Source organism: Chenopodium album, chromosome 21 (assembly GCF_948465745.1).
Source record: "Chenopodium album chromosome 21, dcCheAlbu1.1, whole genome shotgun sequence".
NCBI lineage: Eukaryota > Viridiplantae > Streptophyta > Magnoliopsida > Caryophyllales > Amaranthaceae > Chenopodium > Chenopodium album.
In genome coordinates, this window is record NC_137854.1 from 19,296,683 (window position 1) to 19,323,745 (window position 27,063).

The window sequence follows — 27,063 nt, forward strand, 5'->3', positions numbered from 1 at the left end:
ACTATTTTGCACATATAGTATAAAAGGTGGTACCACTAATAGCAAATAGTTGAGTTTGTATTATATTGCACATACCGTTGATATTGGTATTATTTTAAGCCAATTTTCCTAAAATATAACTTAAACCATTATGTCATTTCATATCCAACAATCTTCATGTATATATACGTAACTAAATTCTTTTATCCTTTTCCATAGTTCTACCCTCATTCTTTTTTTCCTTTAAGTTTTAGCAATGAAACAATTGCTTTGTATTTCATATCAAAAGTTACAACTATTGAAAAACATACCTACATATGAAATAACCTAGGTAAGAACCCATGCATGCATCGAACGGACCAAAAGGCTATCAAAGTATTTAAAAAGATAAACCACACCTATATGACACATGTCATCATAATTCACTCATATGTCACATAACACATCCATTAATATTTCCTCTTATACTCCCTTTTAAAGTAAAAGATAAAATAAAATGTTATTGAATGCTTAAGTCTTTATGCATTCCTAACTTGCAAATTTGAGTAAGAAAATGGAGTGTTCCATTTTCACTATAAAAAAAAAGTTGTACTCCTCTCTATACCCCTCTTAATTTAAAAGTTAAAAAAACAAATTGTTTAATGTTAAAATTTTTATGTATTCTTAACTTGCAAATTATAAGTTAGAATTTAAGTAAATTATTACAAAAAATCACCAACACATACAACACAAATAAGCAACACATTTCAAGAAAAATAAAATAAGCTACAACATGTTCGTTGAACGGGCCAAAAGGCTATTTTTAGTTAAAAATCCTAGCGCAACCCGAACACAGTCTGTTTTGACCCGACGATACTTTTTATGGTGGGAATGGCCATCGATTATATCATGTAAACCCCATCTTTCTTAATTATTGCGCTAAAAGGTGTGTTGCATCTAAAAAAAACAGAGGAAGTATGATACTTCGTATATATCATATAATGAATAAAAAATTAGTCAAACTTATTAAATTCATGATAATTTTAAAAATTGACAACAGAAAAGTGAAAATTCCTTTTTCAAAAAAACAAAAAACAAAAAACAACGCCGAACAAGCCCAAAAATGTTAAAAATGTGGAGTACCTCTTACTAGTAGTGAAAATTAGATAATATACCCGGGTGCACGATGCTCATGGTGCACCCGGATAAACAAAAAAAAAGGCGGAAAGAACCTATAGTGTTGGAGAATGTTGGAGAAACATATTGGAGAAACATATGACGTTTCTAAAATTGCATCCCTCCAATTTGTCCTTAGTCTCCCGCTCTCAAGTCTCAAGTCTCACTCTCTGTCTACCATTGAAGCGCACTTCACTTCCCTGTCCTCCAGAGAAGCACTTTCTATGGTAAACTGCTATTTCCTTTTGTATTAATGGAATATCAATTTCACAATCTAGGGTTTATTGTTAGGGTTTTCAATTGTGAATTTTCCCGCCATTGTTGAAACTTGGAGCATTTCAGAAATGGACAAGAATCCAGCAGAAGAAGCTCTAATTCTACTCAGAAGCAGACTATGTGACCCTCATGCATTTTTCTCTCTCCTCCCTTCTTCTTCAGATACCAACTTTAGGTTATTCTTCTACTTCCCCAATTTCCCATTCATCTTTATTTATGTTAAATCAATCAAAGTTATACTTGCTTTTTTCAATTGTGATGATCTTACTTTGTTTCTGCTGCTTTTTAATTTTGCAGTAAATTAAAGTTTTTGATATCTAGTTCAATCACGGAAGCATGTAATAATTCGGTGTTGCTTCTTGGTCCCCGTGGTTGTGGAAAAACTGCGGTTTGTTTTTAGTTACTCTTCCATTGTTTTTAAATGAATTAATTCTGGATTTATCTGATTTTGCGGATTTTGATGATGTATCAATTTTGTGGGTGTGTAGGTTTTGGAGTTAGTTCTTAGAGATTTATTGGTGGAATATCCTGATATGATATCTGTGGTAATGCTCTATATCTTGAATTCCCAATTCCTATTACTATGTGAAAAAAAAAAAAAATCTAATAATTGGTGCTTCTAGTCAAAATCCATTTTGGTTGTGGCAAATCAATACTTAGAAAATTTCGATTTTATGTACTTCATTTGTCCTCAAATAACTCATTTGTCTTTTGCACAAGTCTTTAGGAAGGTAAAGAAAATAATAAGATGTGGGGTTCGGTTGATTAAAAATGAATATACAAAAAAAAAAAAAAATAGATTTTAGTTGATTAAAGTATATATATAGTGGGGTTTAGTTGATTAAAGTTTGGGGTGAAAGGAAAATTTATTTGGGGACAGAGGTAGTAATATGGGTACTTTGTATATTACAAAGTAATAAAGTATAGTGTTGAGATTTTGCGTATCAGAGTCGAAAATTTGGTGTTTTTAAACCAAATGATCTTATATTGGACTAACCGCTTTTAAAAAAATCTATAATTTTATTTGGTTTTGGTGGATGAATGAAGTAGCTTGAGTTGATTTTGTAAGTGAAATTGTAATGTTTTAAAAGAATCACTAGACGTGAGCTATTATTTGTATAATTAATTGCCAAAAGTTTAAGTGGATACAATCTTTTTAATCCGTGACCATAAGAAATTTTTTAAAACATGGGAATACTAAATTCGTGATCAAAGTCAGGATAATAAAAGCAACTAAAATGTGGGTTAGCTTTGCCTTGCTAAACTTCAGAGAATAAGGAATGAAACAAGATTGGTTTCATAAATTTCTCGCAATATGCATGCCTTTTCCAAAGTAAAATATAAAACCTTTGATTATAGAGGAAGATGTGTTATATGATGTTGTAGCTAATGAAAGAGAAGGGGGAGATCTTGTATTTAAAAAGCTAAGCATGGTTATTTTTCTTGCTTTCTTTTATCCCAATTGTTGCGAAAAGTTTTATGATGATGTCAAAAATCTATTTATTTTTTGCTTTTTCTTCGGAAGTTATTGGACTCATCATGAATTATGCTAGGGTGGCTAGTGGTGGTGGTTTTGAGATCTTGTAGAAAGCACTTTTGATGCTATAGCCGTTTCTTAATATTGTCAACATGACAGCATTTTAGCAATAAATTTGTAATGATTAATGGTTGCTCAAGATGTTCAATTTTAATCACCAAAACCAAAATATAATAGTCCTTATTCATTATGGTGTGTCTTGCGATTAGTCAGATTAGTATGAAGAAAATACCTCTTTAGGGGCAGACTGAAGAAAATTAGTTCATTCCCTTTTTATTTTCTTAATCTTCCAAACAATCCCTAAATGTGCTCTGTGGGGTTTCCCCATTGGGCTTAATCAAATTAAGTTTTGGGTAGTAGTAAGGTTGATGTTCGCTGATCTCTTTGGTAGAACAAATTCCCATTTCTCTTTCAAATAGATTAATGTCCTTATGCTGACTTGGTGTTTGGATCCTTTGAATACGACCCTAACGGGTTTCAACCCTTAGAATGACTGTTTCTTTCAGTCCTTCAAACTATTTGATAGGTGCTTTGGCTAAAACCCGAGTAGTTTCATGCTCCTGAAAACTGGCATGTGTATGGAGCAAGTGGTGGACAGGGTTACTAGAAATGGGGTACGGTTGACGTTACAATTTAGGCATGATGCATTACTTGTCCTTGCTTTATCATTTGTGCGATTAACAATTTGGTATGATACATTTCTTCTTATTATTTGTATTCAATTAATACTCCTTTCTATGTATGAGAATTAGGATTTGTTAAAGTAGAGTCATCAACTGTACCAATGTTTGAATTAAAAAAATAAAGGTAATGTTTTTCCGCAATTCACTAGTGCACTATTTTAAGGTTCCCTAATATAAATGAATTATTGACATTCTTTTCTCTATTATTATAAAGTGGTTGTTGGTTCTTCCTTCTTTTTGGTAACATGGCATCGGGTGTTAAAGTATATCTTTTACTTTTTGCAGATAAAATTAAACGGGCTTTTGCATAGTGATGATAACTGTGCCCTCAAGGTACGGCTTAAAAGTCTTAGCTCCTTATCAAAAGTTCTAGTACTCTACAACACTTGGCTGCTTTTGAGTTTAATTTCTTTTCATTTTTGTTAGATGTTGTATTATAAGCTGCATTTTTTTCACATTATTGCTCTCAGTGTCTGTAAATACCATGAGCTTGAGTGTATTACAGTATTATGCTATGAAGTGATGAGGTTTAATACAAAAACTTTTCATTCTCTTGATATTGGTGTTAGGTTAGTGTGCTTTTGGCTTTGTTCTCCTCAACTTGGTAATTTAAGTTTCAGCAAAAATAAAAAAAAGTTCAATATTTTAGCAGAAATGTAAAAGGTTCTGCAAAAATATGTTTTCTTTCAGCAACAATAAGCTGAGGACTGAGTCATTGGTTTGTTTGAGCACCTTTACGTCGACTTTAATGTTGGAGCGCTTGGATGCATTTTCCCACTACATCAGATAGGAAGTTGTGTAATGTATAATTATGCAATAATTATAATAATATATTTCCAATTATTTATATGATTTATTAGATTATTAAAGCTTAAGATTATCCAACGCTGCACAAATTATATAACTCGACATTATCTAGCTTTAGTGACTGTGTAGTGGCATTGGTCCTTCTTGGGTACACACTCGTTTTGCAGTTACACTAGCTAAGAAAAGTAATTAAGATCATTTTAGCTACCGCGTTAATGTCTTATATTGTTACTGCTTCTCTAATTTGCACTTCCGTCTTCTGTAGATGATGCTGTCTGAGTTTTATAAGTTTCTTCTATGCTTGTCTCTGCTTAGAGATTCTCCTTATTATGATATTATGTAACCTTGCTTTGCTACGTAGGAAATTGCCCGACAATTATGTGTGGAGCATCAGTTGTCGTTCTCAAAAATGGTAAACTGCATACATATATACAATTTGTTTCTGATTTGATTTCCATATGAGATTACAAAATAATTATTCAAGAGATTGACTTGTGCTCAGGCTTCTTTTGATGACAATACTCAATTTGTGATTAGTATGTTGCGGTGAGTGGCTTATATTTAAATTCACTTCCAGTAACTTTCATATGTTTTTTTTTTTTTTTTTTTTTTTTTTTTTTTTTGCTGCAAAGTAACTTTCATATGTAATCATATTACATCATTTAATTCTTGGTCAATGGATGCCTTTAGAATTGGTCTTAAATCAATCTTTTTACCTTTTGTTCTTTCTTTTAGAGAGTGTGGATTGGCCCATAAGACCATTGTTATTGTGCTGGACGAATTTGATATATTTGCTCAGGTATGAATTTATCTTCTAACTTCACTGTTATCTTGAAGCCTTCTTCTAACTCTACAATTGCATTGGTCATTCTTGGGTACACACTAGCTCTAAAAATATCTTCCCTAATTCCTTATATCAAAGATTAGAGATTATTTCTTAATCCTTTTTTTATGAAATTTCAAGTGATGTGTATTGAAATTTTTTTATCATCACCCATTGTTTTTCACTTTCCAGGGTAAACAACGGTTACTCTATAGCTTGTTAGATGCAATGCAATCTGTGACGTCACAAGCTGTTGTGATTGGCATAAGCTGTAGATTGGTATGCTTTTGTAAGAATTTTCTTTTTCTCTACACATGATCTTGTCATTGTTAAGCAGGATGGAAGTGTTTCATTGGGATATTTTTATTGGAGGTTCATGTTGATGTTTAAAGCTGTGTTTGTCAAACTTTAGTTATTATAGCTATATTGTCTTTTTCAATGATGATTTTTTCTGTCTCGTATAAGAAAGTAAACTTGGCAAAAAGATATTCCCAAGTACGATTATAGGAGTCATCTTGTGTAAAATTGAGTTCCCCTTAAAACACTTAAGTATGATAATACATGCAACCCACCAATACTAGTGAGAAAGATATATGGTGGCCTTGGTGGATACTTAGTGTTAAAATCTTTAACCCCTCAAAATCTTTGATATGGTTGAGTAAGAGGATAGATGTAGAGGGGAAAGGAACGGACAAGAGAGGTAAGGGTTGGCAATAAGAGAAAGCTAATTGTTAAAGGAGGTAAGGCGATGGATGAAAGACTGATGGTACTGGTGGGGGTGGGGGAAAGTGTTGGTAGTAAACTAAGTGACTTAGTGGTTGTTGTTGACTAGTGAAAGTTGGAGAGGGAGCATAGTTTGGCTTAGTTTCTTTTTCTTTCTTTTCAAATCAGTCAAGCATATAGTTGGTGAAGCTGGAAGTCAATACTTGAGCAGTTGAGCTCATAATAAATTCCACTTTTCATTAGTTATTTGTATGGTTTCTAGCTAGTTATTTAAAATTAATTGATAGTACTAAGAACAATTTACATGAATTAAAATTGCTGTCCTAGGTCCCCTAAATAGATATTTTATGTGAGGATACCTGAAAATGTCAAACTTTGAAAAATGGATTTTATGCATAATTGAAAATTTGGAATATTATGTGCAAATTTAACTGTTGGGATTTATTTTCTATGCATCAACTATACATGAGATTAATTCATTATTAGCTCCCAAAGAAAAAACTGTTTTTTATTTTTGCTGTGTGCCTGAATTTATAATACACTTGTATAAAATTTTATGAAATTAGTTTTAGGGAAGTTGCAATATATTTCACAATTTTTTATTTTGATGGTACATCTCATATGAAAAGAGAAAAACACAGAATAATAATCATTTATTGTATCACTATTATAATGCCCTGAAAGGCTGAAATTGCATATTTTGTCCTATTCCACTTGCAGGATGCTGACCAACTTTTAGAGAAAAGAGTTAGATCCCGTTTATCACAGAGAAAACTTTTATTTTGTCCTCCCTCAAAAGATGAATTGGAAAGGTAATATTAGCCAAGTTTAGAGATTATAGTGGCAATTTTTTTTTTTTTTTTCCTGCAGTTAGTGTTTCATGCATGTTCTGAAGTGATTCTTTGATTAAATGGCGGTACACAGGTTGCTGGAGTTTCTATTATCTTTGCCGGTAAATTCGAGTCTTCCTCAGAGTTTCGTAGTTGAATTCAATAAAGAGCTTCGTGTATCCTTTCTTTTTAGATACATCATTTTGGTCTGTGTACTACACTTAATGCAAACATTTGTTGTGAATTGACTGTTACTTTGTCTGTTATTCTTATTGTATTGGTTCATATTTTCATGTGTTTTCTATGATTATATCATGTTGAAGTTAAATTTATCACTTTGATTCCATCTACTATCAAGCTATATAGTACCCTTGTCAATGCATTTTCAAAGTTTTGATTGCAGTATATTGACCTAATATGTGATGTAACTAGGATTACTTGCTACTGTGAAAAATATGTTGCTAAATTTTGGTATTTAACTCTGTGTTTATGCTATAGGGCTCTATATTATTATTTGCAGGATAAATGTTGATATTCAGTAAAGAATGGTATATTTAGTACTTATTTTTTACTCTTAAGTTACAGAATAAGCAATCTGGAGTAGCCTCAGCTTGATGCCCTGTTCAATGCTGTTTTCTCAAAGTCATGATAGTAATATTATGGTGTGCTATAGACTTCTGTCTGGGTGAGGAGACTGGGGTACTGGAGGTTGACACATATATCTAAGTAGAGATGTAATGGATGATTGAGAGGGGGATTTATTAAGTAGCAGCAAATAGCCTTATAGCAGGCATTGATTGCATACAAAGATCTTTTGGCTTCACCATCGTAATAGAAATATTCATACTTGGGCTCTCCTGTCTTGATTCCTGAATCTAAACTTATAATGCAATGGGTTTTGGTGCTTTTTCTGAAGGTATATGTTGCTTTTCTCCCATTTTGTTAGAAAAGATTGTACCTCAATATCTTCTCATGAGCCTAGATACTAGAGCTGAGTTTACAGTACATTTCTTAAGTTAGTGTTAGACTTAACATGGTGGAAAAAGCGTGGAAGAGGAAGTGGAAGTCTGGGAGCTCAATTAGAATTTGTAGACAGATAACATGACTGTCCTTGAAATTTTATTTCAATGATTTAGCAGAGTTGCAGAGCTTATGCGGTTGCAATGTTGCGTAGAGTAATATTCTAATGTTGCATAGAGTAATATTCTAAGTATAGCTAACTAGCTTCGTAATTATATACAAAATAACAATACTCATTTTTCTTGAGTTGATTATCATTTAGTCCTGGAATCGACCAATTTATTTTTTCTACATGAATGATATTGACTATCTATCATGAAACCCATTGTTATGCCAAATCAACAATTTGCCAAGTTTGAATACGTGCAAATTGGTTTAATTTGAAAGCTATATTAATACTCCCGCTATTTTTATCTACTTTATGTTTTCTTCCTTGATTTTACGTAGAAGATATTGGCTGACAAGAAATTCAAAGACACTATGAACACATTGTTGAGTTCAGATTCAACAGTTGACCAGATTATGAGATTCTTGTAAGTAGTTTCTTCTTTAAGGAACAGATGAGTGTAATTACTATAATCTGTGATTTCAAGTCAATTAATCAACTTTTGATAAGTTTATGATAGATATAATAAGCTGCGAAAGGCTTTGGGGTGGTCAATGAGAACCACAAAAAAAAAAAAAGGGTTTTTCTATATAGTAACCCTATAATATTGGGTGATCTGAGTTGTGCCCTATGTTTTTAGGTTTTACACATAGTAACCCTGAGGTGAAATTAGTAAGTCAACAGTAACCTTGCCGTTAGTATTCTGTTATGGGAGTTCTGTGACTCTGTCAGGTTTATCTCCTATGCCTGCAAAAAGTATAACCCCAATTTTTCGTTTTGGTGAAAAAATTCCCTCCAAATGAACAGGGGTAGCCTCTCGGCCTCCTTCTTCTTCGTACTTAACACCCCCTTTTCTATATTGTATCCATAGGCATCCATTGTTATATTCCCTTCCCTATTAACTCTAGCTAGTATATTGACATTTTTTGGCTAATTATGAGGGTTGCATTGCTCCTGGGAAAACACCCTTGTAAAAGTTGCCTATTGCAATTGAATTCTTATTTTTAGGGATTTTATTCCTGGTTGATTAATTGACTAATAAGAAATTATTTGATTGGAGAGTAACCTTCCACAGAGTAGAATGAACGGCATGTGCATCAGGAAGACCCATGAATGCTTTTCCCTCGTGTTTATCACCTTCTTCAACATCTATTACCAATTCAATCAATTAAAAAAATAAAAAATTTGGTTAGGTTCGAAATTACTGAAAAAATATAGAGAAACCTCTCTTGATAGTTGAGCTTGGCAAGAGATGTCCTCGGGGAGGATATGCAGAGGAAGTGGAAATGCCATCGGAATCCGGCAACTGAATAAGGCGGTGGAGGTAGCGGAGGAGCTGTGGTGGTGGTACTGGCGACGGAGGATTGATGAAAATTCAGGGAGGAGAAAATAGGAATTTAACATACCTGGTACTTTCTTATCCTGCTTCTTTGTCACTTTCTCAATCTCATTCTCCATCTTTCAGATTGAGAGAAAAATTACAGGAGAAAGAGCCTAGAGTAAGCATCTAATGTTTGTCTGATGTCCATGAATAATACTAACGTACTTAGGTTATTGTTGACTTACTAATTGCACCTAAAGGTTACTGTGTGTAGAATCTAAAAATATGGGAGCGCATCTCAGATAACCTAATGTCACAGGGTTACTGTGTAGAAATACTCTAAAAGTTGCCTGCATCATTGCATTCTATGGCTCCTTATGAGCCTCCCTTCTGTGCATCCGTCTCCCATCGTGGGGTCTAGCAATACTTAAATTGAACAAAAACAAAACCTGTTTGCTCATGTTAATACCTACCATGTTTCCAGGTTTTTATCTGTTTCCACCATGGACATGAAGACGGGCATCCTTTCAATTGAGAACTTCAAAAGGGCAGTTGTGAGAATAAATAGAAAGCCAAAGTTGGAATATCTAAAAGGTGAAGTAATTTGTAGGCATTAGGCCTCAGCCTCTCCAATTTTACGTATATCATTTTGTTCCATTTCAATTTGATATTGATTGCCTCAATAATCTGATAGTATGTTTTTTTCTCATCCAGTATGTAGTATTCACTGCTGCTCCTACTCTCTCCCCATATTAGCATCATTTATAAAACATAAGTTATCCACTCTATTGTTTATCATAGTCTTATAGTTTCGTGGAAAAAAGGCTGAAGATTTATCAAGTCTTTTGGTTTTTAACAAATTTAATAGGAAAGTCCGAAATTGTCAAAAAGGATCTTTTAAAGTAGACATTTTGTGAGAAAGGTCCTTTTATATAAATGAAGTGGTAAATTAGGACCGAATTATTATTAATATTATTTTTTATTCTTTTTTTTTTTTTTTTTTGTGTGTGTGTGTGTGTGTGAAAAGAGACCTCTAGCCGGATTTTGAGCTGACTTGATTTTCCAATGTTGACCCTTGTATGCAGAGCATGTACCTTTTTTTTTCACCTTGTTTTCATCCCTCTCACCTTCCCAACCACCATGCCCAACACCTTTGGGTGCACATAGAGATAGGTGCACCCAAGGGTATTTTGTTCCTCATTTGATATTTTTTTTTGCTCATTTTAAATTTTGCAAAAATTATCAAATGAGTAGAAATTACCTATGGGTGCAGCTTACAATCTGGTGTATATAATTTTTTTTAAAACCATGCCCACCATCATCCCACTACTAGCCCACCACCACACCAAAATCCAACACCACCCCATCCCTACCTCTTCACTCCCTTTTCCTTTGCTTCATTCTCTTCTGTCCTCTTCTGAACCCAATGCCAGCCACCCCTTCACACTACCTACTACAAATTGCCACTACCTTAAGCGCCACTCACGTCACCTATCAGTGTACTGCTGTTGCCAAGCCGCTACACACGCAACTCTCTCATTCCATCTTATTATCCCCATTTGGATGTTATTTATAGCTTTCACGTAGTCTTAACATGAGGGGAATTTCAATTGACTTCATATGTTTTATGCGGGGTTTTAATGGCATATTGACGAACTGACAATGAAAGGCGAAAAATATGGAGGGATGGTGGTATGGTAGTGGTGGGCTGGTGGGCATAATGTTCAGCAAAATTAGAGGCAAAAATCAAGTTATTTGCTTAGCATGTGAGGGCCAATTCCGAATAAGGAGAATCAAAGGTCGGAATCCGGTTTAAGGACAAAATTTTCATTCAAGGTCCTGATTTGCCACTTATTGTGTAAAAGGACCTAAAAAGGTTTAATTTAAATGGTCCTTTTTGACGAATTTTGAATGTGAGGAGTTGGAGCAGAAGAAAGGTTGGGGGTGCGCGTGTGTGTGTTGGGGGGGGGGGGGTGGGGGGAGATTGAATGATGGATATAACAAGATGGCTGAAATCTTTTTACTTTTTGTTTCTTGGAGACAAGCTATGCTTTTTGCAGTGTTGAATAGTGTAGATTTTGTGCTTTCGTTCCTAATTCTAGTGATTGACGCGGATCATAATTTTTTATTTTTTAAGAAGCCCTCTTTCATATGTTATTTAGTTGTATATGCATGGTGTAAATTTTTTATAAGATAAATAGCTGTAGGTTTAGAAGGCGAGTTCCCCAGATTTAAGTTTATTTTTTCCATGCTCTCACTCCCTTAATTGCTTTGCCCTCCTTAAATTATTATTGACTTCTCTGACATGTATCAATCTGTTTTCACAGATTGCTCCGTCTTAGAACTTTATATACTGGTCTGTATGAAAAGGCTGGAAGTTAAAGAGCAGAACTCATATAACTTCAACTCTGTCATGAAAGGTACACATTAAAGATCTACGAGTTGCATTTTATTTTAAAATTTCCATGTACTTACTGTAGGTGGTGTGACAGAATACAAAGCTATACATGATTCATTCCAGACCCCTGACTATTATACACGGAATGTTTGCTTGAGGGTGAGCATGGTTTACCTTTTATTAATATTACTTGCACAATCTAAACTATTATGATAATCTACTGGTCAATAATTTCAGGCTTTGGAGCATCTTATCCAATGTGAATTAGTTTGCTTCATGGACAATAGGGGGTACAACCATTCCAATGAATTTCGTCCAGTGAAGCTACTAATCTCACCATATGAGCTCCAATTGGGTTTGAAAGAAAATCAAAGTTGCCCAGTAAGTTTAAATGTTTCAATCATGTTTGCTGTATTAATTTTTGGATAAGTAAATGCTGCAAAGTAGTTAAGTACCTTCTGCTTCTCTAATCTATGGTGTAGAATATATTTATGGTTCTCTTCTTTTTGATGCCCTGTTTCTGAATGTTTTGACATTAAGGTTATGTCTGACAAATGATAGCTGTATAAAACATCTGATATATAAAAATGCTGTTCATGCGTGCAGAGCATTCTTCAAAAATTGATGGATCAGACTGGGCAAAAAAGTTAAAAGGATTAAATAAATGTTCGAATTCTGAAGATCTGCTGCAAACTTCTTGGTTCAAGTATGAGTTAATTAACCTTTTTAACCTCATTAGAAATTTTATTAAATCCTTTTTATGATTTTATGGGGAACAATCAAATATTCTAGCAGAAAATCTCTAAAGCATCCATGGTGATGGTACAACCATTTGTAGCATTCACACGATACTTCTCAGGTTTTTGCTGTGCATTGTATAAAACCTTTTTGTATGGACTTATCTTGCTCCGTTTCTTATACTTCAATATTCGATTTTTAGCTGTCTATTGATATGTGTGTGTTATTGTGCTACTACAAATACAAGTGTTTCTGTCTCCGTGACACTTGGTACTTTGATAGGCCTTTTTTTTAACTCTGCCCGTGCGGCTGTGCCCGTCGCCACCCAATGTCTACCTTGTTAATGTACCACTTCATGGATTTACTTACCTAGAGGTAAGCATGGTTGGCCTGAGATGTCATGTAGTGGGCATCATATTCCTGACAAAATTTAAGATTTTACACTTGCCATATATCACTGTGATGCATAGCATGTTACCTAGACCAACTAAAGCTTTGTAGCAAATCTTAATTTTTTGCAGGCATAGTACTTATGTTGCTTCAAATTTAAACATAATTATTTAAATGATTTATGTAATAACCAGGATAATTAAGAATGATTGATGATTCCTTCGTTTCTTTATGACCCTTGAAATAATACTCCGGTCACACAGAAATTACTCTGTATCCTTACTGTCTTAACTGAATATAATTTCTATATTTACAATTTTCTAACTGAAGCGAAAATTTTAATACTAAGTATTTCACTTTTATAATTGATGTATCTTTAATACTTGTAACACACAATTGTGTCATGAAATTTCATTTTCAAGTACATATAATTTATCATTGTCTCTAATCACTTGAATGGAATCAATCTCTGCCCCTTCTTCATTTACAATTGTTATGTTGTCTGCATTAACTTCGAACTTTTGCCCTGTCATTCATATAACAAAATCAAATCACTAATTACAATCAATAATTTAAAAAAAAAAAAAAACACTTGTATTATAAGAAGGAAGTCGTACACAATGATCAAAGACCAATAAGTTTGATTTGATCCAATGAAAATCTGAATAAACTACATACATCTTTTTCATATTTTAATCATCATTTTCAAATAGCAGATTGAAAAAAATTCAAAAATTGCAAGGGTACCCTTTTTATTAAGCTACACTAAAACAATCTCAATTTTTTTTTTTTTTTTTTTTTAAAAAAAAAATTGATTTTCCAATTTCGCTTGGTTTCCTCTATTATATGCATGCATTACCTGATTTTTCATTAATTTTCTCCGGACCTTATATTGGCACTAACATTTAATTTCGCAACTATTATTAATTTTTCTACTATGTAATTATTCTATGTGAAAAAAGATGTATCATAAAGACACTAATATAGAAGGGATTTGATTTCATGTCTTGAATAAATGAATACTACATTTAAGACTTAACCAACTAAATTAGTTGACATTCACATTATTTTGTACGTATTATTTTAGCTTTATTACTTACTAGAATTCAAATATAATGAGTTAATTGTGAAAAAAACTAATTAAAAATATTTTTCTAACAAAAGGGAATGGAATATTAAGCTAGAAACCATACCTGCAATTCTTTTGAGTTCCTCAAAAGAACTTGGCAATTTAATAAGCCTTCCAGTTGCATTTCTATCAAATGTGTTGCTTATAATTGGATGCCCCCTGTATAAATTTATCCTTGCACAAAACTGGTCATTCTGCCTATTCATTAAGTTTAATTCTTTATATCCTGGATTTATTTTTTGCACCTTGTTATGTAGCACGTATTGATCACCAGCGGCGAAAATCGACGAAAACGTGTGACCATTAAGGTCACTAGTTTTTGCACCATGGGCTATTAGTAACTTTGCTACTTCAAGATGATTAGTTGCTAAGGAAACTTGAAGTGCTCTTAAGCCATGAAGATTCTTCGAGTCCGGGTTTAATCCACATTGTAACATATCCTTGATCACTTCGATTTCGTTTCGTTCAGTTGCTGTGGTGAGAAGATCCCCTGCTACATGCGTATCAGAAATTGTAGCATAGTTGTATAGCAGTTGGAATATCTTATAGTGTTTTGAAGTTATAGCATCCCATAAAGCAGTGTTGCCATTCACATCTGTAAGAATTCATGATATGTTAGATGATATTGAGTTGGTTCGTAGGCATTAATTATGTGATACGAAATTAATAAAGCACAGTCGGATCCATGATTTTAAACTAACAGCTGATACCATAGCTAATGTACATGTAAATCTGTAACTTCTTTTTTTTTAAGGTATGAGGAAACCCTCCTTCCGAGGGGAATTTTTAAATGCTTAATATTCGTCCATGTAACTAAGAAGTCCAAAGTATTTGTAATATATTATACATACCTTGTAAAAGTACATTGCATCCATGGTTTAGAAGCACAACAACACATTCTTCATGTCCCCTTGAAGCTGCTTCATGCTTAGTAAATCATAGTAATGACAAGTTAATTAATCAAAATAAATTTACCACTCATCAATAAGTAAAAAGGGTTAGTTTATAATTAAACTTATTCAAATTAATTTGTTTGTTTGCTTTCTCTAATCATTTCATCAAATAACATGTATGTCAAAGTGTTGTGTTACATCTACTTAAAATAGAGGAAACAATCTCTTCACTTTGAACTTCTAAAAGATGAAATGAAACCAAATGTTTGATGCTTTAAATGAAGAAAAATAAACAATACCAATGGAGTTCTTCCACGAGAGTCGCAAACGTTCGGATCAAAGTTTGCATTGAGAAGCTTGTCAAGAAAAATGCTATTTCCAGCAGCAGAAACATTCAATAAAATCAATGCTTTGACTAATTCACCATCTCTTTCTGCATTCTCAATCAGCCAGTCTCCCACTCTCAAAATGTTAAGCTTCCTATTATGCTGTCAATAATATGGAATCATGCATGCATACGCGTACATGTTAATTAACTCACCATAACAAAAAGTACGAACCTTATAAAACTAAGGCCCTGTTCACATCAACTTATATTTGATGAACCGATATTATCTTTATTTAGCTTAAATTATTTTGAGGTGAAGTGAATAGGGTCTAACAATAAAGAATGGATGGAGTACGTAAGTGATACTAACCTGAAGAAAGTTGTTAACCATAACAATATTATCTTCTTGTCTAGTCTTCATTGCTTCAATAAGATTAGAAGTTTTTAATCTGAGAAGTTGTGCAAGTGTTTTCGTACGAAAAGTGAAGGCTTGTGGAGTAGAACATATAGCAGCAACCTCTCCAAACATATCTCCGGCTTGTAAACTTCCGACGACAATCTCTTTCTGATCACTTTCATAATCTATCATCTCCACTTCTCCTGATACTATAATGTATATGTCATCTGCTGCTTCGTTCTGCATTATTATGTCTTCTCTTGGAGGCAAGTATTCTGCCTTTGTTCTTGCTACCTTGTTTTTTGAAGCATACATATGGTCAAACTTTTAGATTATTTGGACTATGAATTAAGTCTTTGAAAGTATACTTAACATACTGTAGATACAACAGCAATAACAATAACAACAAAGCCTTCGTCCCAAAATGATTTAATGATATGGATTGGCTAACATGAATCGTCATAAGAAGTTGCTCGTAAAGGAAAAAGAGCATAGCAATATATAGACCTTGTATATACTACTATATTATATCTTCTCTTGGAGGCAAGTACTCTGCCTTTGTTCTTGCTACCTTTTTAGATTATTATTAAAAAAAGTATATTTTGTTAATATAGATCTTGTATATACTCACCCAAATTCAAATAAAAAACGGCCAATTTAAAAAAGTGATGCATTTAAAAAAGTACATACCAGTTGTAGGAGAGTTTTCCTTGAGACACCGCGAAACAAGTATACATTTTCAACAGTAGGGAGGAACAAATGCTGGCAAATGCTCTTATAGATGGAGTTTGGGAGTTGTTCAATTAGTTGGAATTGATTCAAATTTTCAGCCTTAAATCTCAAGCACATATACCCTAATATTTGCTCCTTCAACCTTGTTGGTAGCCGGTTTCTACCTACGAAGCTTGATGCTGCTTCTATGCTACTTCTCTGCAATTACAAAATTCTAACACCAAGTCATTCACAAAATTACATACTCGTATCACTCGATTTGATCCATAGTACGCTTAAAGAAAGTGATGGACTTACGAATTCCATGGTACGTCGTGTTCCTTCAACAACTAAGTTGGTCATATTGCCAATGAGATAGGCAGTGAGGCTTAAGTTAAAGAGCATATAAAAGATGATAAAAATCATTTCAATGGTGTTATTGGCATGCAAGTCGCCGTAACCGACCGTGGTCATAGTGGTGATGGACCAGTAAATGGCGGATATGTAACGAACCCAAAGGCTTGTTTCCCTGAAATTTGGATTCATTGCTCCTATCCACGTCTTCCCCTCGTGAGGGTATCGATCTGCTAGCAAGTAGTATAGACATCCGGCGCAGTGTACTAAAAACAACGTCACCTACATAAACGTGTCTATATTAGAAAAAAAAAAAAAAAAGAAATTTTGATAATTACCACCTTCTGTTATGTCCATTTTAGCAATTATCACCTTCTATTTTTCTTTTTGAAAATTACCACCTTCTATTTTCAAAAAAAAAAAAAAAAAAAAAATAGAAGGTGGTAATTTTCAAAAAAAAAAATAGAAGGTGGTAATTGCTAAATGGACATAACAGAAGGTGGTAATTGTCAAAATTTCCGAAAAAAAAAAATAATAATTTTGAATGTTAATCTTGTTTTTTCTTCTAAATATTCAAAATGTTTTCTTTCAAATCAAACATGAAAATTATAGCTTTGACATGATATAACCAGGATGCTTTTACTTACAAATAGAAGCCTAGCACATCGGACCCAAAAGTAGCTGAATCTGATATCTTTCTCAAGCCTACAATTGTAATTTAAAATGAGTTAAAATAATTGAAAAACATACGCGCAAAACAATTATATTTTGTTATTAGAGAAAAAATATACTTGGCCAATAAAGGTATTCCAAGAAAAATACACCATTCCTCGAAAAAATTAATACAAAATTGGGAAAATTGGCTTAAAATAATACCAACTATCAACGGTGTGTGCAAAATAATACGAACTCGACTATTTGCTATTAGCGTTACCACCTTTTATACTACTAGGGCGGCTAACGCGCGCGATGCGCGTGTCATAGCTAGCCATATCTAGAAGGTTTTTTTTTTGTTTGACTTTTATATCACAAATTTAGTTCAATAAGAGAAAATATGTAAGCAACTATATTTAGGTGGTATAAATGTTCAAGACAACTAATATTAATGAAAGCAAAAGTACATAAATATTTTAGAGGGTATAGTTGTCTAAACACTATTCATAAAATAGCATGTATATATTAATGAGGGTATGTATGTGAATGTACATTTTGAAGGGTATAATTGGCATTACACTATTCATAAGAGTAGTTTTCTACTTTTTATAAGGTAGGGATATGTGAAAAATAGTATGCAAGTCACTAAAAACGTATTTTGAGTAGTATTCCATCTATATTTATTACTATTATTTTATTAATTAATTTTTTTTTCAAAATACATATTGTATTAATAATTTCCTTTACAATCAAATTAATAATGCATGCCCCACTCCTTTGTTAGGTGTTTTTTTCTTTTAAAAAAATTGTTAATATGTATTTAAATAATTTATTTCAAAATACATGTAGTGATGATTATTTCTACTACTAGTCTACCACACAATAGTAAATAGGGTATTTTTAATTTGATCAGTTTCAAAAAATATTTTTAAAATCCAAAAAATTCCCTACATTAATATGGTTGGTGGATGTGGGAAAATTTCGAATATTTTGAAACTAATTATATCAACATAGTAATAAAGCATTTAAATACCCTATTTACTATTGTGTGATGTAGAAATTACTATATGTATTATGAAAGAAAAAAATAATTACATATTGATTTTTTCCTAACAAAAGGGTGGGGCATTATTAATTTGGATTGTAAAGAAAATTGTTAACGTAATACTATGTATGTATTTTGAAAAGAAAACAGAAAAATAATATAAATAATAATAATAAATTACAAAGATAGATGGAATATTCATCGAAATACATTTTCGGAGATTGATGTACTATTTTCCATATATAGTATAAAAGGTGATACCACTAATAGTTAGAGCAAATAGTTGAGATTGTATTATTTTGCACACATCGTTGATAGTTGGTGTTATTTTAAGCCAATTTTCCTACAAAATTGCTCAAAATAGAAAAATCAATATGAAACGGAGATAGTATGATTCAAATCCAACTTATAATCCTTAATTACAAACACATTAATCAAGTTAGTTGCTCATCATTTCACTCCTTCATATTCTTTAATTTCTCTCTCTCTTTATCTACATGAGTTGTGTAATTTCAAGCATAACTTAAGACATTAATTTTCACCAAATCTTTGATAAGACTATAAAATACTTCCTCCGTTTTTATATACATGGAATACACTTTTTCACAGTATTTAAGAAAAGTGGGGCTCATGTGATTTAATATAATTAAAATGAGGATGAGAGATGGTTAGGAGTATAATTTAGTGGGCCATGTGATTAAAATAAGAGGGAAGTAGTACAACTTTTAACAAAACAACTTTCTAATTTTAGTGTGTTGCAAATATTTTGACATTTCCATTTTAGAAAAGTGTTGCAAGCATGAAGAAACGAAGGAAGTACATAATATCAACCACAGATTAAGACACTAAAACTTACCATCGACAACTCTCAACTTATATGTCATTGTCAATTTGTCAAAAACGACCTTTTAAAATCAATATGCGGTGAAATCAACCGTAAGTTTGGTTTAAATAGTGGTTGCATTGCACTAATATCCGCCATATAAAGGTACATACTACATAAGGTGAGTAAAATACCTGGTGAAGAATTGCTTAACTCGTCGGAGTCGCCAGAAACGAAACAATCCTAAGAGAGAATAAGAAAGGCTGAATTTGTATTTGCCAGTAAACATCAAAGCTAATGCTTCATATGGTATTGTTGATGCCACATCCATAATAAACCATGTCGATACATACCTACATACATACATTTAAAATTTTCTTTAATTTAGGCCTTTTCTTGTAATACTTTTCTCATAAAAAAAAATAGGAAAAATACACTTTAATAAACTTAACTATGGACGATTTACTTTTGATAATCCCAACTAAAGTTTATTATATGATAATCCTAAATATTGGATATGTTTGCCACTAATAGTTCATATGACCGGTAACTTGTTGAAAGGTTTTTTTTTTTATTTTTTATTTTTTTTTAGTTTATGATTTTAATAGCCACGTGTCAATACGAGAGTGGTCCAATTTTTTTTAATAAATAAAATAAAAACATAAAGAAAAATAAAAACAAAAAAAATCCCAAAATTTCCCAAAAAAAAACCCTATCCCCACCTTCAAACCCTAAACCCCACCCCTAACCTCGCCAGAAACCGGCGGCCACCCCCCACAACCACCTACACCTACTGACCGACCATGTCTAACCCACCTCCGACCCCCGGCCCGATACAACCTCCCAGGTGGTTTAGGGGGTCGAGGTTCACGTGGGCTGGTGGTTTCAATGGTTGCGGTTACGCGGTTGGTATTTTGGGGGTTAAGGTTTGCGCGGGATGGTGGTTTTAGGGGTCGCGGTTGCTGGGCTGGTGATTTTGGGGGTCGGGATTCGCGCGGCTGGTGGTTTTGGGGTTGAGGTTCGCGCAGACTGGTTGTTTTAGGGGTCGCGGTGGCGAGGCTGGTGGTTTTGGGGGTCAGAGTTCGCCGACCGGTTGGTTTAGGTGGCCAAAAGGCAGTGGTCGACGAGGTTAGGGGGTGGAGGTTAGGGTTTCACGGTGGTAAAGAGGTGACTGGGATTTTATTTTATTTTTAGTTTTTTATGTTTTAATTTTTTTTAATTTGGACCAATCACCTGTTACATTGACAAGTGTCATGGTAACTTGTCATAACATGTTATTGACTTAGTGTTGATCGGTTGGAACTATTGGTGGCAAACATACCCAATAGTAAGGATTATTAGATAATAAACTTTAGTTGGGATTATTAAAAGTAAATAGCTCATAGTTAGGATTATTAAAGTGTATTTATCCAAAAAAAAAATATATATAAATTGTATTATAAATGTATCTAAGCTTTCCAATCATCTTGAATTTCTATCCCTAACTCTTAATCTTTCTTATTAAAAAAAAAGTAAATTATTGAAAAATATGTTATTTTGTCTTGATTTTGCTTCATACTACTCAGCTTGACTAGTTTTGATAGTTACGAAAAAAAAAAAACCATTTCATATAAACTCATATTCTCTCTGTTTTCTTTTGATGTAGTTTTTAGTTTTAACTGTACTCTTTCATTACATCTTTTTTTAAGCGTCAATATCTCTAATATCTTAGTATCAAAAAATATAAAAAGTTACTATTTGAAAATTATATATCGAGATGATCGATTTCACAATACCGTACCTTATATAACTTTTTTTTCCTTACATGTTAGCATGAATTCATTTAAAAAAATATTGATATATCTCTTCAATAAAAATTACAATGAATGAGTACATCATTTAAAAACAGACGTAGTTATAAAATCACCTTCATCATTAATCAATGAGTCCCCTTTTATCCAATAACCATCGCAGTTATTACTCTTTATTTCAATTTAATTAATTTATTAATTAAAAATTGGAAGTTATAAGAAGGTAGTTTGAGTTCACACGAAATAATAAGTTCTGCCGACCTTCATGTTTATCTACCCCACCATATACGTGCAAAATCAATCATTTTCATCCCATGCAAAAGACAATCTTACGCCAATTATTGAAAATGTATTTTCATTATATAGGCCATAATTCTAGATTATTTTTTTAAAAAGGCAAAATAATGTTAGATAAAGTAAATCAAACAAAAATAACTTCAATTCGACGAAGAAAAACGAATAGAAGAGATCGTAACAAAGTTAGGTATGTATTTGGTCTTATATAAGTAACGTACAAATATAGTAGCATACAAACTTAAAATTGTTTGGAAGAAGATGAATCACATTTTTGCGTGGCATAAGTTTGACAAATTTGTTTTTATTTAGGTGGTTGACAGGTAACAAAACATGGAAAGACATTTCGATACATACGTAGAGTTAATGTCAATAATATTAGTGATAATTGGCTTCCATTCCCAAAAATTAAAAAAAAAAAAAAAAAAAAAAAAAAAAAACTACGGAGTACGGGAGTAGTGATAATGTTTTCTTTATACAAAGTTAATTTATTTAATCAAGTAGTACCTCCAACTCTATTTATATCTTAATATTTATTATTTGCAAACAAAATTAAGAAAAAGAGTAGAAAACCGTAACTAAAAGGATAAATTGAGAGAATGTGAATGAAAAGGTGTACATATTGTGGGATAAAAGGTGTAGTGTAGTAAATTAGATTTGCCAATGATAAAACAAAGACAAAGTGTTCAAATTTTCACAAATTTTTATGTGATGTGGCTTACTACACCGCGTGATTAGAGGTTACTTTGTTAGCTTTATAGAGGTTACTCGATCAATATTATAAAATTTACTCGGTCGGTATTGTAAGGGGTTAATTTGTTGTTTTACAACCAGCCACGTGATATAGTCAGCCGCACGCTAGACAAATTGTAAAAAAAACTTTAAAACAAACCAAAATGGAATGAAAGTGTTAAGAACATTTAGCAACTTAACTTAATTTAATTAAAAATGTGGAAAATTTGTAGAACTGATATGTTAATTAATAAGTGGAGAGTCGTATTTACTTTATTTAATTTTATTTGACAATATCTTTTTAACTTACTTCTTTAGACTCATACGTACGATCATACCCAACGACATTCACACATTTCCAATTATGTATAGAGTACTATCTTTTTTTTTTTTTTTTTTTTTTTTGACAAGAATACTACTCCCTCTGTTTCATAATGTTAGTCCCATATACTATTTTGGGCGTTTCAAAAAGATATACCCATATTGAATATATTTCATTTATAACTTGATTTATTTTGGAAATTAATAAGTTGTGGATTGATGACAATATGACATGACTCTAAATAAGGAAATCTTTACTTTAAATTATGCAATTATTACCTGTGATTTCCTAATAAAAAATTTAAAATGTTAAATAAGATAAACTAATTATGAATTATGTTGTACTTTAATGTTAGATTCCAAATATATTTCTTTTCTTATTTTATGTGATTGATTCCATGTGAGACTAACATTATGAAACGGAGGGAGTATCTTTTACTTTATTCATTTTTTTTTTCTCACATTTACCTATTACACGTATTTTTTCTTATTTTATTCACTTTTTTCTTTTTACATTCTTAATATGTCCATTTTACCTTAATTCTTATACATATAATATATGTTACGAATATTATTTATTTTTATTTTTTTTGAAGGATATGTTACGAATATTATGAAACAATACAAATTTTCCTAAAAAATAATGTAGAGATTAAGTAGAGCAAAAGTAGAAATATAAATAAATTGTAGAATAATAAAGGTAATTAAGATAGAACAATGTATATAAGTGTAACAAATTAAAATCTGTAGACTTAAAAAAACGAAGGAAAAAAAATAGAAAGATAAGAAATTAGACAAACCTTTTAGCAATCTTTTTGGAGTTATAAACAAGAAGCTGAGTTCTAGAATCAAAATAAGCAACAAAGAATGTCAAAATAATGTCGATGGCGAAAAACACATTGACGATGTTGTCAGTAACAAAAAGTTCTCTCTTTGGATACGCCTTCATGAATGCTACCTCAAACGGGTATACCCATGCTGAGTATGCTACTAATCCAACCATCAATGTCTCCCAACATCTGCATTCATCAATTTACACAAAATATTAGACTAGATAAACGGAAAATTTAATTAACAAGATTGTAAGTTGTTATGGGTTATATTTTATCAAACCATATATAGAGTACGTGTACTTTTTTTAATTAGGAAACAAAGACATGTTGTAAGTATTAAAAAAAACAATAAAAGGATATAATTTTACTAATTTTGAAATAAATTAATAAAACTTCCTTTTATAGAATTTAGTGAGTAAGAGATAAACTGAAAATTAAATTAAAATGGAGATGGAAAAAGGGTGACCACCTTTGGGAGTTTAATTGGGTAAAAATAGTGCATGCAAAAAGAAAAAGGGTGACCACATTTGGGAGTTTGGGTAAAAAAAGGTGCGTGCAAAAAAAAAAAATACGTATAAAATGTATTAGACACTTAACATTGTACTTGTGATTATTATTTCTTAATAGTAATTGTATTCGAATAGTTTTATAATGATTATTGAATTGAAATAATAATAATAATTCACATTTTCTTAGCTAGCTATATTCACCTATCCGATCAAAGAATTAAAAAATAGATTATGTAAATTTAATAATCAATCATGCACATATGTTCTATTCAAATTTATAGTACCAAAACTATTTGAATTTGTACTATATATAGCTTTCAAATAATTGCATGAATTTTTATCTAGTTTATGATTCTAGGATTTGGAAGCTACATTAATTATTATTTAGTGCGTTAGAACTCAAAATAGTAAAAATTAGATCACCAAAAATAGGTCTAAAGCAAGGAAACCATGTGATATAGGGATGGCAATCCAGTCCGAATCCGACCCTACTCTGTCCCGATCCGAGGTAAAAAATCCGCTCCGAGTCCGAGAAAAAAGTAATCCGAGTTCGACTCCGTTAAAATAATCCGACTCCGAGTCGGAGGAGGATCGGAGTCGGATCCTAAAAAAAATCCGAGAAAAAAATCCGACTTCGACAAATGTCCGACTTTGACGGATTATCCGACTCCGACTCCAATAGATAGTGGATTTTTGTGTGGGTCATGGTGGCATTGGGTGTGGGTTGTCAAGGCCCAAATAGCCCAACATCTCAAAGTATATTAAATAATGTAAAAGAAACTCGGAGTCGGAGTCGGAGGTCGGATATTGAAGTCGGAGTCGGAGTCGGATTTCGGAGTCGGATGTCGGAGTCGGAGTCGGATGTCGGATTTAACATCCGACTTCTTGTCGGATCGGAGTCGGATTTAGCATAATCCGCTCCAACTCCGACCCGTTGCCATCCCTAATGTGATATGATTAGGGAAGTCACACATCTTAAATGACTCAAAAATTTTCGTTTCCACGTTAATGATTAATCTATTTAGTTATTAAAATATTATTGCCAACTTCAAAATTGAATCCAAAAATTAATTTCAAAAATATATTTTATGGCATTTTATTTTCTTTTATAATGCCAAGAGATGGAATAAAAATATTTGTAATGTGACAAATCTATAGATACGTGTATATAAAGATGCAAAGAAGAATAATAAAAGTTAAGTTATGGACAAACAAAAGTGGGTTGGTACTTAAGATAAGTATCGTCTTCTACACCAGCGGATGTGGGGAAACTAAGTACCTAGCTAGGGACGTCCCTTTGCTTCAGATTATTATTCATACTTTAGGGACCATTATGTTTTTTTTTTGTGGTCGTAATTAATTTTTTATTATATTTGGTGCAAAAAAATAAAGTGAGACGCAGGGGATCGAACCCTGCGCCTCTCGCATGCAAAACGAGCACTCTATGTGGTCCTTATAGACTTATAGTTATAATTGTAGATAGAATATTTAAATAAACAGTAATACATTGATATTTAAGTGAAAAAATTATACAAGTATGAGTAGGAAAGACTTGTATGGTTGGACACTTGGACGTGGATGAATCTACAAAAGCATTTAATCACAATAAATAGCAATAACTATTAAATTTCATGATTTTTGTTTGATTAAAGGTAGGATGATTCAAAAGAAAATAACTTGGCTCCAAATTAAAAAAAAAAAAAAAAAAATTCTAATTCTAATTTCCAAGTACAGAGGAGTTAAATAACATGGCTTGGAAAAAAAAAGATCAATTAAATTTATATTTCGGAAATTATAAAGATAATATAATTCCCCCTTTTGACAATAGTGAGTACAGAATACTGATTATTAGTGATCACGTCTAATGGCTAGTTAAAAAGAAAATTTTATTTTCATTTTGGAAAGTTAATAAATCATGAAAATATAAGAACTAATTACACTGATTTACGCGTGTTTTTGTCATGAATTTCAAATTTTATACAATTTCCAAGAGTATATTTAATGCTTATACATAACCCTTAGGGCTCTATATATAGCATTTACCCTTTTTTTTATTCTTATTTTTTCAATATTCTTAACTTGTGTAAGGATTAATTACGTCAATATACATAATCATGACAAATGTTTTACATAAAATTCTTGTACATTTAATAAATGCGATAATTAGCTATTAGTTGACACAACACCAAACATTTTTGTTAATGAAAAATACATGGTAATTATCAGACCCGTCTACTCTTAAGACCTATACAATACACATTGAATCAAATAAACTCGTTCCCAATATTAGACAATTTCATTCTATCAAAAAAGTTAAGCCAACTATTCTTTATATCACTGAAAAATAAGGAGGTTTTTAAGCGTTATGTAATCAGATAAATCAACTTGTTATTGTTAGATTTTGGGAAAACTCCTCGATCTGGAGTGTGTACCATTGATCAAAATATGTAGAGTTTACAACGTAAGGCCTTAATACGTTAGAAATCCTAGATACGATGAACATACAAAATATACATTTAATATATCCTATCTATCAATTATTATTTTAGTGTTACATTGTAAATAGCTATGATATATATAAACACCGAATATTTCAAATGAGACAAAGAAAAAAAGGGTCGGAGGGAGTAATAAAGTTACCTGTACTTGGAATTAGTAGGAGAAAGGACCCAACCTTTAGAGACAATATCATTGTGGTTATAGCCAGAAACACCCAAAGGTGGAAGAACCATTTTTGATAAGTTTCTCAAGGTGTTTGAAGATAAAGATGATGTATTATTTGATTCATTATTTTCTAGAATTTGATCAGCTGTTTTTGATGTTTTGGAAGTTGAAGTGCAAAGAAAACATGAGAAAACCTCTGAATCCATTCTAGGTTGGATGAAGGGGAGCGAAGTAGAGGGAGAGAATAAAAGAATGGGCTATTTAAATGAGGAATAATGATTTATTTATTAATTTTTTTTTTCAATTTTGGCAAGAGCTAGGTGAATCATTTGAGAGGTTGGTAAATTAGGCTTTTTTTTTTTTTTTTTTTGAATCATCAAGAAATTTAAATTATTTATAAATTAAGGACATATTTTATACATTTATTTAAATAAATATGTAGTCCCGGCTTTTAAAATGTAGAAATGGTAAGGCTCATAAAAGACAAAAGTAATGGGGTCAAATATACTACTACCTCCGTTACAGGTTATGTGCAACGATTAGACATTTTCCCTCTCTGCTTTTTGTCAAATCGTTGCACATAACCTGTAACGGAGGTAGTATAGGTCAAAAATAGAACATATATATATATATATATATATATATATATATATATATATATATATATATATATATATATATATATATATATATATATATATATATATATATATATATATATATATATATAAGTAAAAAATTCAAATAATATGCTTAATGGCCTTCAATTTCATATGTGCATAAGTACATATTCCATCTAC

At 31.9% G+C, this 27,063-nt stretch overlaps 2 protein-coding genes across 4 annotated transcripts; one reads left to right on the forward strand and one right to left on the reverse strand.

Moving 5' to 3' along the window:
• The first annotated feature begins 1,235 nt into the window (after positions 1-1,235).
• LOC145601291 (origin of replication complex subunit 4-like) lies at positions 1,236-12,998 on the forward strand. Of its 3 annotated transcripts, none has more exons than XM_081657285.1 (17): positions 1,236-1,361; positions 1,477-1,585; positions 1,708-1,798; positions 1,899-1,955; positions 3,916-3,963; positions 4,799-4,849; positions 4,940-4,983; positions 5,173-5,236; positions 5,453-5,539; positions 6,704-6,795; positions 6,908-6,989; positions 8,281-8,366; positions 9,745-9,854; positions 11,588-11,680; positions 11,753-11,817; positions 11,896-12,039; positions 12,265-12,998. In XM_081657285.1, exons 2-17 carry the CDS (start codon positions 1,479-1,481, stop codon positions 12,307-12,309), a joined length of 1,266 nt encoding a protein of 421 aa, XP_081513411.1. In that variant the 5' UTR covers positions 1,236-1,361; positions 1,477-1,478; the 3' UTR covers positions 12,310-12,998. The 3 variants fall into 3 exon arrangements, with proteins under 3 accessions (XP_081513411.1, XP_081513412.1, XP_081513413.1); XM_081657286.1 differs by having other exon boundaries at positions 8,284-8,366; XM_081657287.1 differs by having other exon boundaries at positions 6,908-6,935.
• Positions 12,999-13,111: 113 nt separating this feature from the next.
• Positions 13,112-26,628, reverse strand: LOC145601290 (potassium channel AKT2/3-like). The gene is made up of 11 exons (XM_081657284.1): positions 26,240-26,628; positions 23,058-23,276; positions 19,315-19,473; positions 17,246-17,303; positions 16,563-16,880; positions 16,224-16,463; positions 15,507-15,827; positions 15,108-15,296; positions 14,767-14,842; positions 13,980-14,510; positions 13,112-13,312 (listed from the first exon to the last, which is right to left on the reverse strand). Exons 1-11 carry the CDS (start codon positions 26,467-26,469, stop codon positions 13,188-13,190), a joined length of 2,466 nt encoding a protein of 821 aa, XP_081513410.1. The 5' UTR covers positions 26,470-26,628; the 3' UTR covers positions 13,112-13,187.
• Between the last annotated feature and the right edge of the window lie 435 nt (positions 26,629-27,063).